Source organism: Mobula birostris, chromosome 8, assembly GCF_030028105.1.
Source record: "Mobula birostris isolate sMobBir1 chromosome 8, sMobBir1.hap1, whole genome shotgun sequence".
In the NCBI taxonomy this organism is placed as follows: Eukaryota; Metazoa; Chordata; class Chondrichthyes; order Myliobatiformes; family Myliobatidae; genus Mobula; species Mobula birostris.
The window spans coordinates 114,924,665-114,938,945 of record NC_092377.1 but is presented as its reverse complement, the minus strand read 5'-3'; the positions used below and the strand labels follow the sequence as shown (position 1 = coordinate 114,938,945).

Sequence of the window (14,281 nt, the reverse complement as noted above, 5' to 3'; positions counted from 1 at the left end):
GTTTTATGGGAAGGATGTAATAGAGAAATGGAGGTTATTTAAAGGTGAAATTTTGAGGGTACAGGATCTTTATGTTCCTGTTAGGTTGAAAAGAAAGGTTAAAAGTTTAAGAGAGCCATGGTTTTCAAGAGATATTGGAAACTTGGTTCGGAAAAAGCGAGGGATCTACAATAAATATAGGCAGGTTGGAGTTAATGAGGTGCTCGAGGAATATAAAGAATGTAAAAAGAATCTTAAGAAAGAAATTAGAAAAGCTAAAAGAAGATACAAGGCTGCTTTGGCAAGTAAGGTGAATATAAATCCAAAGGGTTTCTACAGTTATATTAATAGCAAAAGGATAGTGAGAGATAAAACGGCTATGTGCGAAGGTAAAAGAGATGAGGGAGATTTTGAACAATTTCTTTTCTTCGGTATTCACTAAGGAGAATATTGAATTGTGTAAGGTAAAGGATACAAGAAGGGTAGTTATGGAAAGTATGATGATTAAAGAAGAGGAAGTACTGGCGCTTTTAAGGAACATAAAAGTGGATAAGTCTCCGGGTCCGGACAAGATATTCCCTAGGACCTTGAGGGAAGTTAGTGTGGAAATAGCAGGGGCTCTGACAGAAATATTTCAAATGTCATTAGAAACAGGGATGGTGCAGGAGGATTGGAGTATTGCTCATGTGGTTCCATTGTTTAAAAAGGGTTCTAAGAGTAAACCTAGCAATTATCGGCCTGTGAGTTTGATGTCAGTGGTGGATAAATTGATGGAAAGTATTCTTAGAGATGGTATATATAATTATCTGGATAGGCAGGGTCTGATTAGGACCAGTCAACATGGATTTGTGCGTGGAAGGTCATGTTTGACAAATCTTATTGAATTTTTTGATGAGGTTACTAGGAAAGTTGACGAGGGTAAAGCGGTGGATGTTGTCTACATGGACTTCAGTAAGACCTTTGACAAGGTTCCACATGTAAGGTTAGTTAGGAAGGTTCAATCGTTAGGCATTAATATTGAGGTAGTAAAATGGATTCAGCAGTGGCTTGATGGGAGAAGCCAGAGAGTAGTGGTGGATAACTGTCAGATTGGAGGACGGTGTGTGACGGTGTGTAGCGGTGTGCCTCAGGGATCTGTACTGGGTCCAGTGTTGTTTGTCATATATATTAATGATCTGGATGATGGGGTGGTAAATTAGATGAGTAAGTATGCAGGTGATATTAAGATAGGTGGTGGTGTGGATAATCAAGTAGGTTTTCAAAGCTTGCACTGAGATTTAGGCCAGTTAGAAGAGTGGGCTGAAAGATGGCAGATGGAGTTTAATGCTGAAAAATGTGAGGTGCTACATTATGGTAGGACTAATCAAAATAGGACATACATGGTAAATGGTAGGGCATTGAAAAATGCTGTAGAATAGAGGGAATAATGGTGCATAGTTCCCTGAAGGTGGAATCTCATGTGGATAGGGCGGTGAAGAAAGCTTTTGGTATGCTGGCCTTAATATCAATCAGAGCATTGAGTATAGGAGTTGGGATGTAATGTTGAAATTGTATAAGGCATTGGTAAGGCCAAATTTGGAGTATTGTGTACAGTTCTGGCCACCGAATTATAGGAAAGATGTCAATAAGATTGAGAGAGTACAGAGGAGGTTTACTAAAATGTTGCCTGGGTTTCATCTCCTAAGTTACAGAGAAAGGTTGAATAAGTTGGGTCTTTATTCTCTGGAACGTAGAAGGTTAAGGGGGGACTTGATAGAGGTATTTAAAATATGAGGGGGATAGATAGAGTTGACGTAGATAGGCTTTTTCTTTTGAGAGTGGGGGAGATTCAAACAAGAGGACACGAGTTGAGAGTTAGAAGGGCAAAAGTTTAGGGGTAGCATGAGGGGGAACTTCTTTATTCAGAGAATAGTAGCTGTGTACAACGAGCTTCCAGCAGAAGTGGTTGAGGCAGGTTCGATGTTGTCGCTTAAAGTTAAATTGGATAGATATATGGGTAGGAAAGGAATGGAGGGTTATGGGCTGAGTGCAGGTCAGTGGGACTCTGTGAGAGTAAGAGGTCCGCACAGGCTAGAAGGGCCGAGATGGCCTGTTTCCGTGCTGTAATTGTTATATGGTTATTTCGGACCATGAAGTCTGCTCTGCCAATTTTCTCTGATGTTTGATGTTCTATGTTAGCCACTTTTGATAATGGAAACAAGGCAAGTGGTACCTGTGAGGACCTTTCAGAAACTTAAATGTGTTTTGAACTTTCTTTAGGTTGGTTGCCTACGTGAAGCACAAACTTGGGAATCTATGTTAAGCCGTTCTGGTAGTTATAAACACATAAGCGATGCCTGGGGTCCGGAGGTAAATACTGCTTTCTGTGCATTTATAGTTGCTAAAGTTATCAGGAAGGGGATAACAAAGGTGAACTTGGTAGTAGTTATCTAATTTATGGGCATTAAGTGGATTATTGTTTAAATTTCAAATAATATTTCACAATCATTTATTATGTGCACCAGTTATTTTCTATTGGTTTTGCACAGGACAAACCAATCTCAAATATTCAATTCATTTCAAATATGTTGGAATGCTCTTGGGAAGTTGGGGTTCAGGAGAGGAACTATGTTGAACTTGGAAAGAAATTGATGGGAGGCAGAAAAAGGGAGGAGGAAATGGGTTAGGAAAGAGGTGAAGATGGGCTGAAAGGAAACATTGGGAAATAAACATAGAACATAGAATAGTACAGCACAGTACAGGCCCATTGGCCCACATTGTTGTGCTGACCCTCAAACCCTGCCTCCCATATAACCCCCCACCTTAAATTCCTCCATATACCAATCCAGTAGTCTCTTAAATTTCACTTGTGTATCTGCCTCCATCACTGATTCGGGCAGTGTATTCCACGCACCAACCACTCCCTGAGTAAAAAACCTTCCTCTAATATCCGCCTTGAACTTCCCATCCCTTAGCTTAAAGCCATGTCCCCTTGTGTTGAGCAAGGGGACATGGGGAAGAGGTGCTGGCTATCCACTCTATCTACTCCTCTTAATATCTTGTATAGTTCTATCATGTCTCCTGTCATCCTTCTTCTCTCCAAAGAGTAAAGCCCTAGCTCCCTTAACCTCTGATCATAATGCATACTCTCTAGACCAGGCAGCATCCTGGTAAATCTCCTCTGTACCCTTTCCAATGCTTCCACATCCTTCCTATAGTGAGGCGACCAGAACTGGACACAATACTCCAAGCGTGGCCTAACCAGACTTGTATAGAGCTGCATTATTACCTTGCGACTCTTAAGCACTGTCCCTTGACTTATGAAAGCTAATGCCCCATAAGCTTTCTTAACTACCCTATCTACCCGTGAGGCAACTTTCAGGGATCTGTGGACATGTACCCCCAGATCCCTCTGCTCCTCCACACTACCATGTATCCTGCCATTTACTTTGTACTCTGCCTGGAGTATGGCCTTCCAAAGTGAACCACCTCACACTTCTCCGGGTTGAACTCCATCTGCCACTTCTCAGCCCACTTCTGCAACCTTTCAATGTATCTCTGCAATCTTCGACAATCCTCTACACTATCTACAACATCACCAACGTTTGTGTTGTCTGCAAACTTGCCAACCCATCTTTCTACCCCCACATCCAGGTCATTAATTAAAATCATGAAAAGTAGAGGTCCCAGAACTGATCCTTGTGGGACACCACTAGTCACAACTCTCCAATCCAAATGTACTCCCTCCACTATGACCCTCTGCCTTCTGCAGGCAAGCCAACTCTGAATCCACTTGGCCAAACTTACCTGGATCCCATGCCTTCTGACTTTCTGAATAAGCCTACCGTGTGGAACCTTGTCAAATGCCTTACTAAAATCCATATAGATCACATCCACTGCACTATCCTCATCTATATGCCTGGTCACCTCCTCATAGAACTCTTATCAGGCTTGTTAGACACAATCTGCCCATTAGAAAGCCATGCTTACTGTCCCTGATCAGACCATGATTCTCTAAATGCCTATAGATCCTATCTCTAAGAATCTTTTCCAACAGCTTTTCCACTACAGACGTAAGGCTCACTGGTCTATAATTACCCGAACTATCCCTACTACCTTTTTTGAACAAGGGGACAACATTCGCCTCCCTCCAATCCTTCAGTACGATTCCCGTAGACAACGAGGACATAAAGATCCTCGCCAGAGGCTCAGCAATCTCTTCCCTCGCCTCATGGAGCGGCCTGGGGAATATTACGTCTGGCCCCGGAGACTTAACCATCCTAATGTATTTTAATAACTCCAACACCTCCTCTCCCTTAATATCAACATGCTCCAGAACATCAACCTCACTCATATTGTCCTCATCGTCATCAAGTTCTCTCTCATTGGTAAATACCGGAGAAGTATTTATTGAGGACCTCGCTCACTTCCACAGCCTCCAGGTATATCTTCCCACCTTTATCTCTTATCGGTCCTACCTTCACTCCTGTCATCCTTTTGTTCTTCACATAATTGAAGAATGCCTTGGGGTTTTCCTTTACCGTACTCGCCAAGGCCTTCTCATGCCCCCTTCTTGCTCTTCTCAGCCCCTTCTTAAGCTCCTTTCTTGCTTCCCTATATTCCTCAATAGACCCATCTGATCCTTGCTTCCTAAATCTCATGTATGCTGCCGCCTTCCACCTGACTAGATTTTCCACCTCACTTGTCACCCATGGTTCCTTCACCCTACCATTCTTTATCTTCCTCACCGGGACAAATTTATCCCTAACATCCTGCAAGAGATCTGTAAACATCGACCACATGTCCATAGTACATTTCCCTGCAAAAACATCATCCCAATTCACACCTGCAAGTTCTAGCCTTATAGCTTCATAATTTGCCCTTTCCCCAATTAAAAATTTTCCTGTCCTCTCTGATTCTGTCCTTTTCCATGATAATGCTGAAGGCCAGGGAGCGGTGGTCACTGTTCCCCAGATGCTCATCCACTGAGAGATCTGTGACCTGACCCGGTTTGTTACCTAATACTCGATCTAGTGTGGCATTCCCCCTAGTCGGCCTGTCAACATACTGTGACAGGAATCCGTCCTGGGCACACTTAGCAAACTCTGCCCTGTCCAAACCCTTGGAACTAATCAGGTGCCAATCAGTATTAGGGAAGTTAAAGTCACCCATGATCACAACCCTGTTATTTTTGCACCTTTCCAAAATAAAAGGAGGTGAGGCAGCAGGGTAAGAAGGAAGAGCAACTGAGAACATTGGTTCTGATCACAGGAGGTGGGGAGAGAGAGTAAAGGTGAAATAAGGGGCACAAAACTAGGGAGGAAAGAAAATGCCAATGTTTTGTTTTCTGGTAATAGCCGTTTTCTGTTTTATTCCCTCCCTTTGTATGTGAGTAACCATCTGGCTAGAGAAGAAAAGAATAATAGAGAATGGTAGAAACACTCAGCAGGTCAAACAGCAATAGTACAGAAAGAAGCAGAGCTGATGTTTTACAATTGATATTGCAGGCCTTGTTCAGAATTAATGAACAAAGATCAAGGAGTGGCATCAAGAGAGAGATGTAGAGAAAAATGAAAATAGGCAAGGATCTGGAGGTGCACCTAAATCGGAGTCATTGGAATTTGTTATATTTAATGTCTGAAAGATGAGACAGATGTCCAAATGGATAAGTGGAATTGCAGACTGGGACAGCTTTGAGAAAGAATGAGTAGGCATACCACAGCAACAGCTCAACAGCTTGTACTGACACTTATTAACTATGAATCACAGGATGAAAGGAGAGAAGTGATTAGAAAGTTACTGGAATGTGTAAACAGACCTACCTTTGAGGGTGGATCCAAAATGGGAAGGGTGAAAATCTACTTGAGAATCATGCGGATAATTTGAGCCAGAAACCCCTGTTGAGGAAAGAGATCTGACCATGAAAGTGGATTTTGTTTCACACTTCATCTAAGGCAAGAAGGGAATATTTGTAAGTAATTTTCAGGATCTTGCCTTTGAGAAGTTGGTGGCAAACTGTCTTCTTGAATCACGCAGTCCTGGTGAGGTTACAACTGTGGTGTTGACTAGTGAAGAATTCCAGGAAATAGACCTAGTGGTCATAAAGGACTGATATTTCTGAGTCAGGATTGTATGCAGTTTGGAGAAGAACTTGTAATTAATGGTGTTCTTAAGCACCTGCCACTCATATTCGAAACATAGAAACATAGAAAATAGGCGCAGGAGTAGGCCATTCGGCCCTTCGAGCCTGCACCGCTATTTATTATGATCATGGCTGATCATCCAACTCAGAACCCCGCCCCAGCCTTCCCTCCATACCCTCTGATCCCCCTAGCCACAAGGGCCATATCTAACTCCCTCTTAAATATAGCCAATGAACTGGCCTCAACTGTTTCCTGTGGCAGAGAATTCCACAGATTCACCACTCTCTGTGTGAAGAAGTTTTTCCTAATCTCGGTCCTAAAAGGCTTCCCCTCTATCCTCAAACTGTGCCCCTCGTTCTGGACTTCCCCAACATCGGGAACAATCTTCCTGCATCTAGCCTGTCCAATCCCTTTAGGATCTTATACGTTTCAATCAGATCCCCCCTCAATCTTCTAAATTCCAACGAGTACAAGCCCAGATCATCCAGTCTTTCTTCATATGAAAGTCCTGCCATCCCAGGAATCAATCTGGTGAACCTTCTTTGTACTCCCTCTATGGCAAGGATGTCTTTCCTCAGATTAAGGGGACCAAAACTGCACACAATACTCCAGGTGTGGTCTCACCAAGGCCTTGTACAACTGCAGTAGTACCTCCCTGCTCCTGTACTCGAATCCTCTCGCTATAAATGCCAGCATACCATTCGCCTTTTTCACCGCCTGCTGTACCTGCATGCCCACTTTCAATGACTGGTGCATAATGACACCCAGGTCTCGTTGCACCTCCCCTTTTCCTAATCGGCCACTATTCAGATAATAATCTGTTTTCCTATTTTTGCCACCAAAGTGGATAACTTCACATTTATCCACATTAAATTGCATCTGCCATGAATTTGCCCCCTCACCCAACCTATCCAAGTCACCCTGCATCCTCTTAGCATCCTCCTCACAGCTAACACTGCCACCCAGCTTCGTGTCATCCGCAAATTTGGAGATGCTGCATTTAATTCCCTCATCCAAGTCATTAATATATATTGTAAACAACTGGGGTCCCAGCACTGAGCCTTGTGGTACCCCACTAGTCACCGCCTGCCATTCTGAAAAGGTCCCGTTTATTCCCACTCTTTGCTTCCTGTCTGCTAACCAATTCTCCACCCATACCAATACCTTACCCCCAATACCGTGTGCTTTAAGTTTGCACACTAATCTCCTGTGTGGGACCTTGTCAAAAGCCTTTTGAAAATCCAAATATACCACATCCACTGGTTCTCCCCTATCCACTCTACTAGTTACATCCTCAAAAAATTCTATGAGATTCGTCAGACATGATTTTCCTTTCACAAATCCATGCTGACTTTGTCCGATCATTTCACTGCTTTCCAAATGTGCTGTTATCACATCCTTGATAACTGACTCCAGCAGTTTCCCCACCACTGACGTTAGGCTAACCGGTCTATAATTCCCTGGTTTCTCTCTCCCTCCTTTTTTTTAAAAGTGGAGTTACATTAGCCACCCACCAATCCTCAGGAACTAGTCCAGAATCTAACGAGTTTTGAAAAATTATCACTAATGCATCCACTATTTCTTGGGCTACTTCCTTAAGCACTCTGGGATGCAGACCATCTGGCCCTGGGGATTTATCTGCCTTCAATCCCTTCAATTTACCTAACACCACTTCCCTACTAACATGTATTTCGCTCAGTTCCTCCATCTCACTGGACCCTCTGTCCCCTACTATTTCTGGAAGATTATTTATGTCCTCCTTAGTGAAGACAGAACCAAAGTAATTATTCAATTGGTCTGCCATGTCCTTGCTCCCCATAATCAATTCACCTGTTTCTGTCTGCAGGGGACCTACATTTGTCTTTACCAGTCTTTTCCTTTATCTATAAAAGCTTTTACATTCCTTTTTTATTTTCCTTGCCAGTTTTCTCTCATAATCTTTTTTCCCCTTCCTAATTAAGCCCTTTGTCCTCCTCTTTTGTCCTATCATATTCTTGATACAGATTACAGATCTGGATGTGAAATACCCAGAGTAAGTAATAGCAGTGACTTTTGTACATTTTGAAGTTACACAATGCTGTAACCGTGCGTCGGTGGTGGAGGGAATGAATATATAATATAGTGTATATGGTTAAACAAGCTGGTTTCTTCTGAAAGTTGATGAGCTTCTTGAGTGTTGTAGGAGCTGAACCCATCCATCTAATGAGAGAGATTCTATTGTGCTCTGGATTTGTGACATTCAAATGGTGAGCAGGCAAGTATGGAAATGAACCACTCATCTCTGGGTACATAACCTGTGACCTATTTTTGTACCCATAGTAATTATGTGGTTGGTCCAGTTGAGTCTTTGTTCAGTGGTAAGCCCCAGTATTTTTATGGTGGAGGGCTTCAGACAGGTCCTTCCTCAGACTGCTGTTCTCTGCTCTAACAAAAAGTAACCTGGCTCATTCAGTCTCCCTTCAAAGCTGAATGCTTAATTTCAGGTAACCTCTTCTTAATTCATTATATCGCTAGTAGAGATTGAGTCCCATCAGGTCAAACGCTGCCATGAGTTCAAGGCCAGTGGCTCTCACTCCATCTCTGGAATTCTGCTCAAGGATGTCAAGAAGTCTAAAGCCAAGTGACTCCTTCCTAGCATCCCAGATATATACAAGATACGATTTGATGTATGAGGGAACACTCTCTATTTGCCCAGTTGAGCACAGCTGAAATAATACTCAAGAAGCTTGACATCATCCAGAATAAAGCAACTAATATGAATGGGATCCCATCCACCACTTAAACATTGATTTCCTTCATCATTGGTGCCCAGTGGTTGCAATGAGTACCATTTCCAAAATATGTTGTAGGTATTTGCCTAGGCTTTTCCAGATAACCCATGTGTTCCTCCCATCCCCCTCGCCTAGAAGAATAAGGACAGCAGATACACAGGCACACTTACACCTGTAGGTTCCGTTAAAGTTGCACACTGTCCTGACTAGGATACATATCACTACTTCTCCATCATCCAAGCGCCTAATTCCTTGAAATATGCTAACAACATTGGGGTGTTAACTTTTTCAGAAGGTCTGCAATTGTTCAGGAGGTTAAGCTCATCACCACCTTCTAAAGCAGGGGTTCCCAACCCGGGGTCCATGGACCCCTTGCTTAATGGTATTGGTCCATGGCATAAAAAAGGTTGGGAACCCCTATTCTAAAGATTGATTGATTGATTGAATGAGATGCAGTGTGGAAAAGGCCCTTCAGATCCTTCCAGGCACATCACCAAGCAAACCCCCAATTTAGCCCTAGCCTAATCATGGGGCAATGTACAATGATCCATTCGTCCACCAACTGGTATGTTTTTGTGTGGGTTTCCTTCAGTTGCTCCAGTTTCCTCCCACAGTCCAGTCACGGGGAGAACATACAAATTCCTTACAGGCAGCTGTGGGAAATGAACCCTGATCACTTGTACTGTAAAGCATTGTGCAAACCACTATGCTACCATACTGTGATGATAAATAGAATGATTTTTTTTTTACTGAGGAATTAATCAGAAAAATTGTAGAATTTTATTAGGTGAAAATAATAAAAATTGCAGAATCAAATTGGGTAGTAGAGAGGAGAGAAAAAAAAAGAAAATGCTCAGACAGCAGGTCAGACACCATCTATGGTAACCAACATACAGTAGAGTTGATGTTTAAGTGAGAAATCCTTCATTGGAACAAGATAATAGTAAAAAAAAAATTAGTTTACTATAATGGAGAAGATAGAGGAGGGATTAGAAACATAGAAAATCTACAGCACAATACAGGCCTTTTGGCCCACGATGCTGTGCTGAACATGTATTTACTTTAGAAATTATCTAGGGTTACCTATACCCTTTATTTTAATAAGTTCCATGCTCCTGTCCAGGAGTCTCTTAAAAGACACTACCGTATCCACCTCCACCACAGTCACCGGCAGACCATTCCACTCACTCACCACCCTCTGTGGAGGGAAAAAAAAACTTACGCCTGACATCTTCTCTGTACCTACTTCCAAACACCTTAATACTGTACCCTCTCGTGTTAGCCATTTCAGCCCTGGGAAAAAGCCTCAGACTATCCAAACAATCAATGCCTCTCATCATCTTATACACCTCTATCAGGTCACCTCTCATTCTCCATCGCTTCAAGGAGAAAAGGCCAAGTTCACTCAACCTATTCTCATAGGACATGCTCCCCAATCAAGGCAATATCCTTGTAAATTTCCTCTGCACCCTTTCACTCATTTCCACATCCTTCCTGTAGTGAGGTGAGGTGTAGTGAGGGTCCTATAAAGCTGTAACATTACCTCTCGGCTCTTAAACTCAGTCCCATGGTTGATGAAGGCCAATACACCGTATGCCTTCTTAACCACAGAGTCAAACTACGCAGCAGCTTTGAGTGTCCTATGGACTCGGACCCCAAGATTCCTCTGATCCTCCACACTGCCAAGAGTCTTACCATTAATACTATATTCTGCCATCATATTTGTCCTACCAAAATGAACAACCTCACACTTAGTTGGGTTGAACTCCATCCGCCACTTCTCAGCCCAGTTTTGCATCCTATCGATGTCCCGCTGTAACCTCTGACAGCCCTCCATACTATCCACAACACCCCCAATCTTTGTGTCATCAGCAAATTTACTAACCCATCCCTCTACTTCCTTATCCAGGTCATTTATGGAAATCACGAAGAAAAGGGGTCCTAGAACAGATCCCTGAGGCACACCACTGGTCACTGACGACCATGCAGAATAAGAACACTCTTTGCCTTCTTTGGGCAAGCCAATTCTGGATCCACAAAACTTGGATCCCATGCCTCTTTACTTTCTCAATAAGCCTGGCATGGGGTACCTTATCAAATGCCTTGCTAAAATCCATATACACTACATCTACGGCTCTACCTTCATCAATGTGTTTAGTTACATCCTCAAAAAACTCAATCAGGCTCATAAGGCACAACCTGCCTTTGACAAAGCCGTGCTGACTATTCCTGATCAAACTATGCCTCTCCAAATGTTCATAAGTCCTGCCTCTCAGGATCTTCTCCATCAATTTACCAACCACTGAAATAAGACTCACTGGCCTATAATTTCCTGGGCTATCTCTACTCCCTTTCTTGAATAAGGGAACAACATGTGCAAACCTCCAGTCCTGCGGAACCTCTCCCCTCCCCATTGATGACACAAAGATCATTACCAGAGGCTCAGCAATCTCCTCCCTCGCCTCCCACAGTAACCTGGGGTATATCTCTTGCGATTGCGGTGACTTACCCAACTTGATAGTTTACAAAAGCTCCAGTACATCCTCTTTCTTAATGTCTATATGTCTCAAGCTTTTCAGTCCACTGCAAGTCATCCCTACAATCACCAAGGTCCTTTTCCGTAGTGAATACTGAAGTGAAGTATTCACTAAGTATCTCCACTATCTCCTCTGGTTCTATACACGCCTTTCCACTGTCATACTTGATTGGTCCTATTTTCTGAAGTCTTATCCTCTTGCTCTTCATATACTTGTAAATGCCTTGGGGTTTTCCTTAATCCTGCTCACCAAGGCCTTCTCATGGCCCCTTCTGGCTCTCTTAATTTCATTCTGAAGTTCCTTCCTGATAGCCTTATAATTTTCTAGATCTCTGTCATTACCTAGTTTCTTGAACCTTTCGTAAGCTTTTATTTTCTTCTTGACTAGATTTTCAACAGCCATTTTACACCACGGTTCCTGTACCCTCCCATCCTTTCCCTGTCTTATTGGAATGTACCTATGCAGAACGTCATGCAAATATCCCCTGGACATTTGCCACATTTCTGCCATACATTTCCCTGAGAACATCTGCTCCCAATTTCTAAGTTTCTGCCTGATAGCTTCATATTTCCCCTTAATCCAATTAAACACTTTCTTAACTTGTCTATTCCAATCCCTCTCCAATGCTATGGTAAAGGAGATAGAATTATGATCACTATCTCCAAAATGCTCTTCCACTGAGAGACCTGTCACCTGACCAGGTTCATTTCCCAATACCAGATCGAGTACAGCCTCTCCTCTTGTCGGCTTATCTACATATTGTGTCAAGAAACGTTCCTGAACACACCTAACAAACTCCATCCCATCTAAACCCCTTACTCCAGGAAGATCCCAGTCAATATTTGGGAGATCAAAATCTCCCACCACAACAACCCTATTATTATTACACCTTTCCAGAATCTGTCTCCCTATCTGCTCCTGTTACTATTGGGTGGTCTATTAAAAAATACCCAGTGAAGTTATTGACCTCTTCCTGTTCCTAACTTCTACCCACAGAGACTCAGTAGGCAATCCCTCCATGACTTTCTCCTTTTCTGCAGCCGTGACACTATCTCTGAGCAGCAGTGACATGCCCCTACCACTTTTGCCTCCCTCCCTGTCCTTTCTGAAACATTTAAAGCCTGGCACTCTAAGTAACCATTCCTGCCCTTGAACCATCCAAGTCTCTGTAATAGCCACAATATCATAGCTTCAAGTACTGATCCACGCTCTAAGCTCATCCACTTTGTTCATGATGCTTCTTGCATTAAAATAGACACATCTCAAACCATCAATCTGAGCGCATCCCTTGTCTATCACCTGCCTATCCTCCCTCTCACACTGCCTACAAGCTTTCTTTATTTGTGAGCCAACCGCCCCTTCCTCTGTCTCTTCAGTTCAGTTTCCACTCCCCCCCCCAGTGATTCTAGTTTAAACTCTTCCCCATTAGCCTTGGGCCAAGATATTGGCCTCCCTCGGATTCAAGTGCAATCTGTCCTTTCTGTACAGGTCATACCTCCCCCAAAAAGAGGTCCCAATGATCCAGAAATCTGAATCCCTCAGCCATGCATTTATCCTTCTCCTTACTCTTATTTCTATACTTACTGTCACTTGGCACAGGCAGTAATCTGAGATTACTACCTTTGTGGTCCTGCTTCTCAGCTTCTTTCCTAACTCCTTGTAGCCTGTTTTCAGGACCTCCTCCTTTTTCCTACCACTGCTGTTGGTACCAATATGTACCATGACCTGTACTGTTCACCTTCCCACTTCTGTATATCATGGACGCAATTTTTTTTTACATCCTGGACCCTGGCACCTCGGAGGCAAACTGCCAACCGTGTTTCTTTCCTATGTCCACCGAATCGCCTGTCTGACCCCCTAACTATAGAGTCCCCTATCTCTGCTGGCTTCTTCCATTCTCCACCCTTCTGAGCCACAGGGCCAGACTCTGTGCTAGAGGCGCAGCCACTGTTGCTTCCCCCAGGTAGGTCATCCCCCGCAATAGTACTCAAATGGGAGTATTTATAGGATTAAATCCAGAGGGAAGGGCAAGAGTCAGATACTAGAGTTACTGGCTGTCACCCTTAGCAATAAGTAAATAAGTTACCGAAGCAATATATTATAGGTTGTTTAAATCCCCCTCTTCTATACCCCCTCTTCAATTAGTCCCATGTTCCTTTCAAAGAAGTGATTGCAACATTGAGGTTTTAGACTTAAACATCAATTCTCATTGAATCATCCTTAAATATGACCCCTAAAATAGCAGCATAAATTGAGAATAGGTTCAAATGACATATGCTAACTGTTATAGGGATGCTTCAGTTTAGAGATATACTTTAATTTAATGTAATATACTATCTTGTTTGCCCTACCTGATTTATGACATCAGGATATTTGTTCTTTTCCTTAATCATGGTGATAGCTAACTTCCAATGTTCAAATCATTTTGAGGCACATTCCTTTATCGAATAGCAGTTGATGATGAGCCATTTTATTTTGTCCACAAGTTTGACACCTCTATATTAGTATTTCTCTAGATCGGGGGTTCCCAAACATTTTTATACCATGGACCCAGTACGGTTAAGCAAGGGGTCCATGGAGCTCTAGTTGGGAACCCCAGCTCTAGATTGCTTGAACTGTGTTCTGCATGCTATGTTTGTTGAGATCTTCGCTAACAGTAAAATAAGGATTTTTTTTATTTCTTTCATTCTGAATTAAGAATTATAGATCTTGTTATGAGACTCCCGGATTAATTAGAAACATGCATAGGCCTTATGAAATTTTGAATTCATCGAACAGTGTGTTCATCACCTGGCCAACTGATCATACTGGTATTTATCTTTTCACTGTGAAAGTACTGGATTCCAACTACAGGTTATTTGATATATTTTTC

General features: G+C 42.7%; 1 protein-coding gene across 1 annotated transcript in view; it reads left to right on the top strand.

The window, feature by feature from the left end:
• Positions 1–14,281, top strand: part of LOC140202041 (cation channel sperm-associated auxiliary subunit epsilon-like) — a 151,623-nt gene that overhangs the window by 101,154 nt on the left and 36,188 nt on the right. The window contains exons 14-15 of the mRNA XM_072266900.1: positions 2,239–2,328; positions 14,108–14,262. Coding sequence (XP_072123001.1) covers positions 2,239–2,328; positions 14,108–14,262 — 245 coding nt within the window. The remainder of the gene's footprint in view (positions 1–2,238; positions 2,329–14,107; positions 14,263–14,281) is intronic.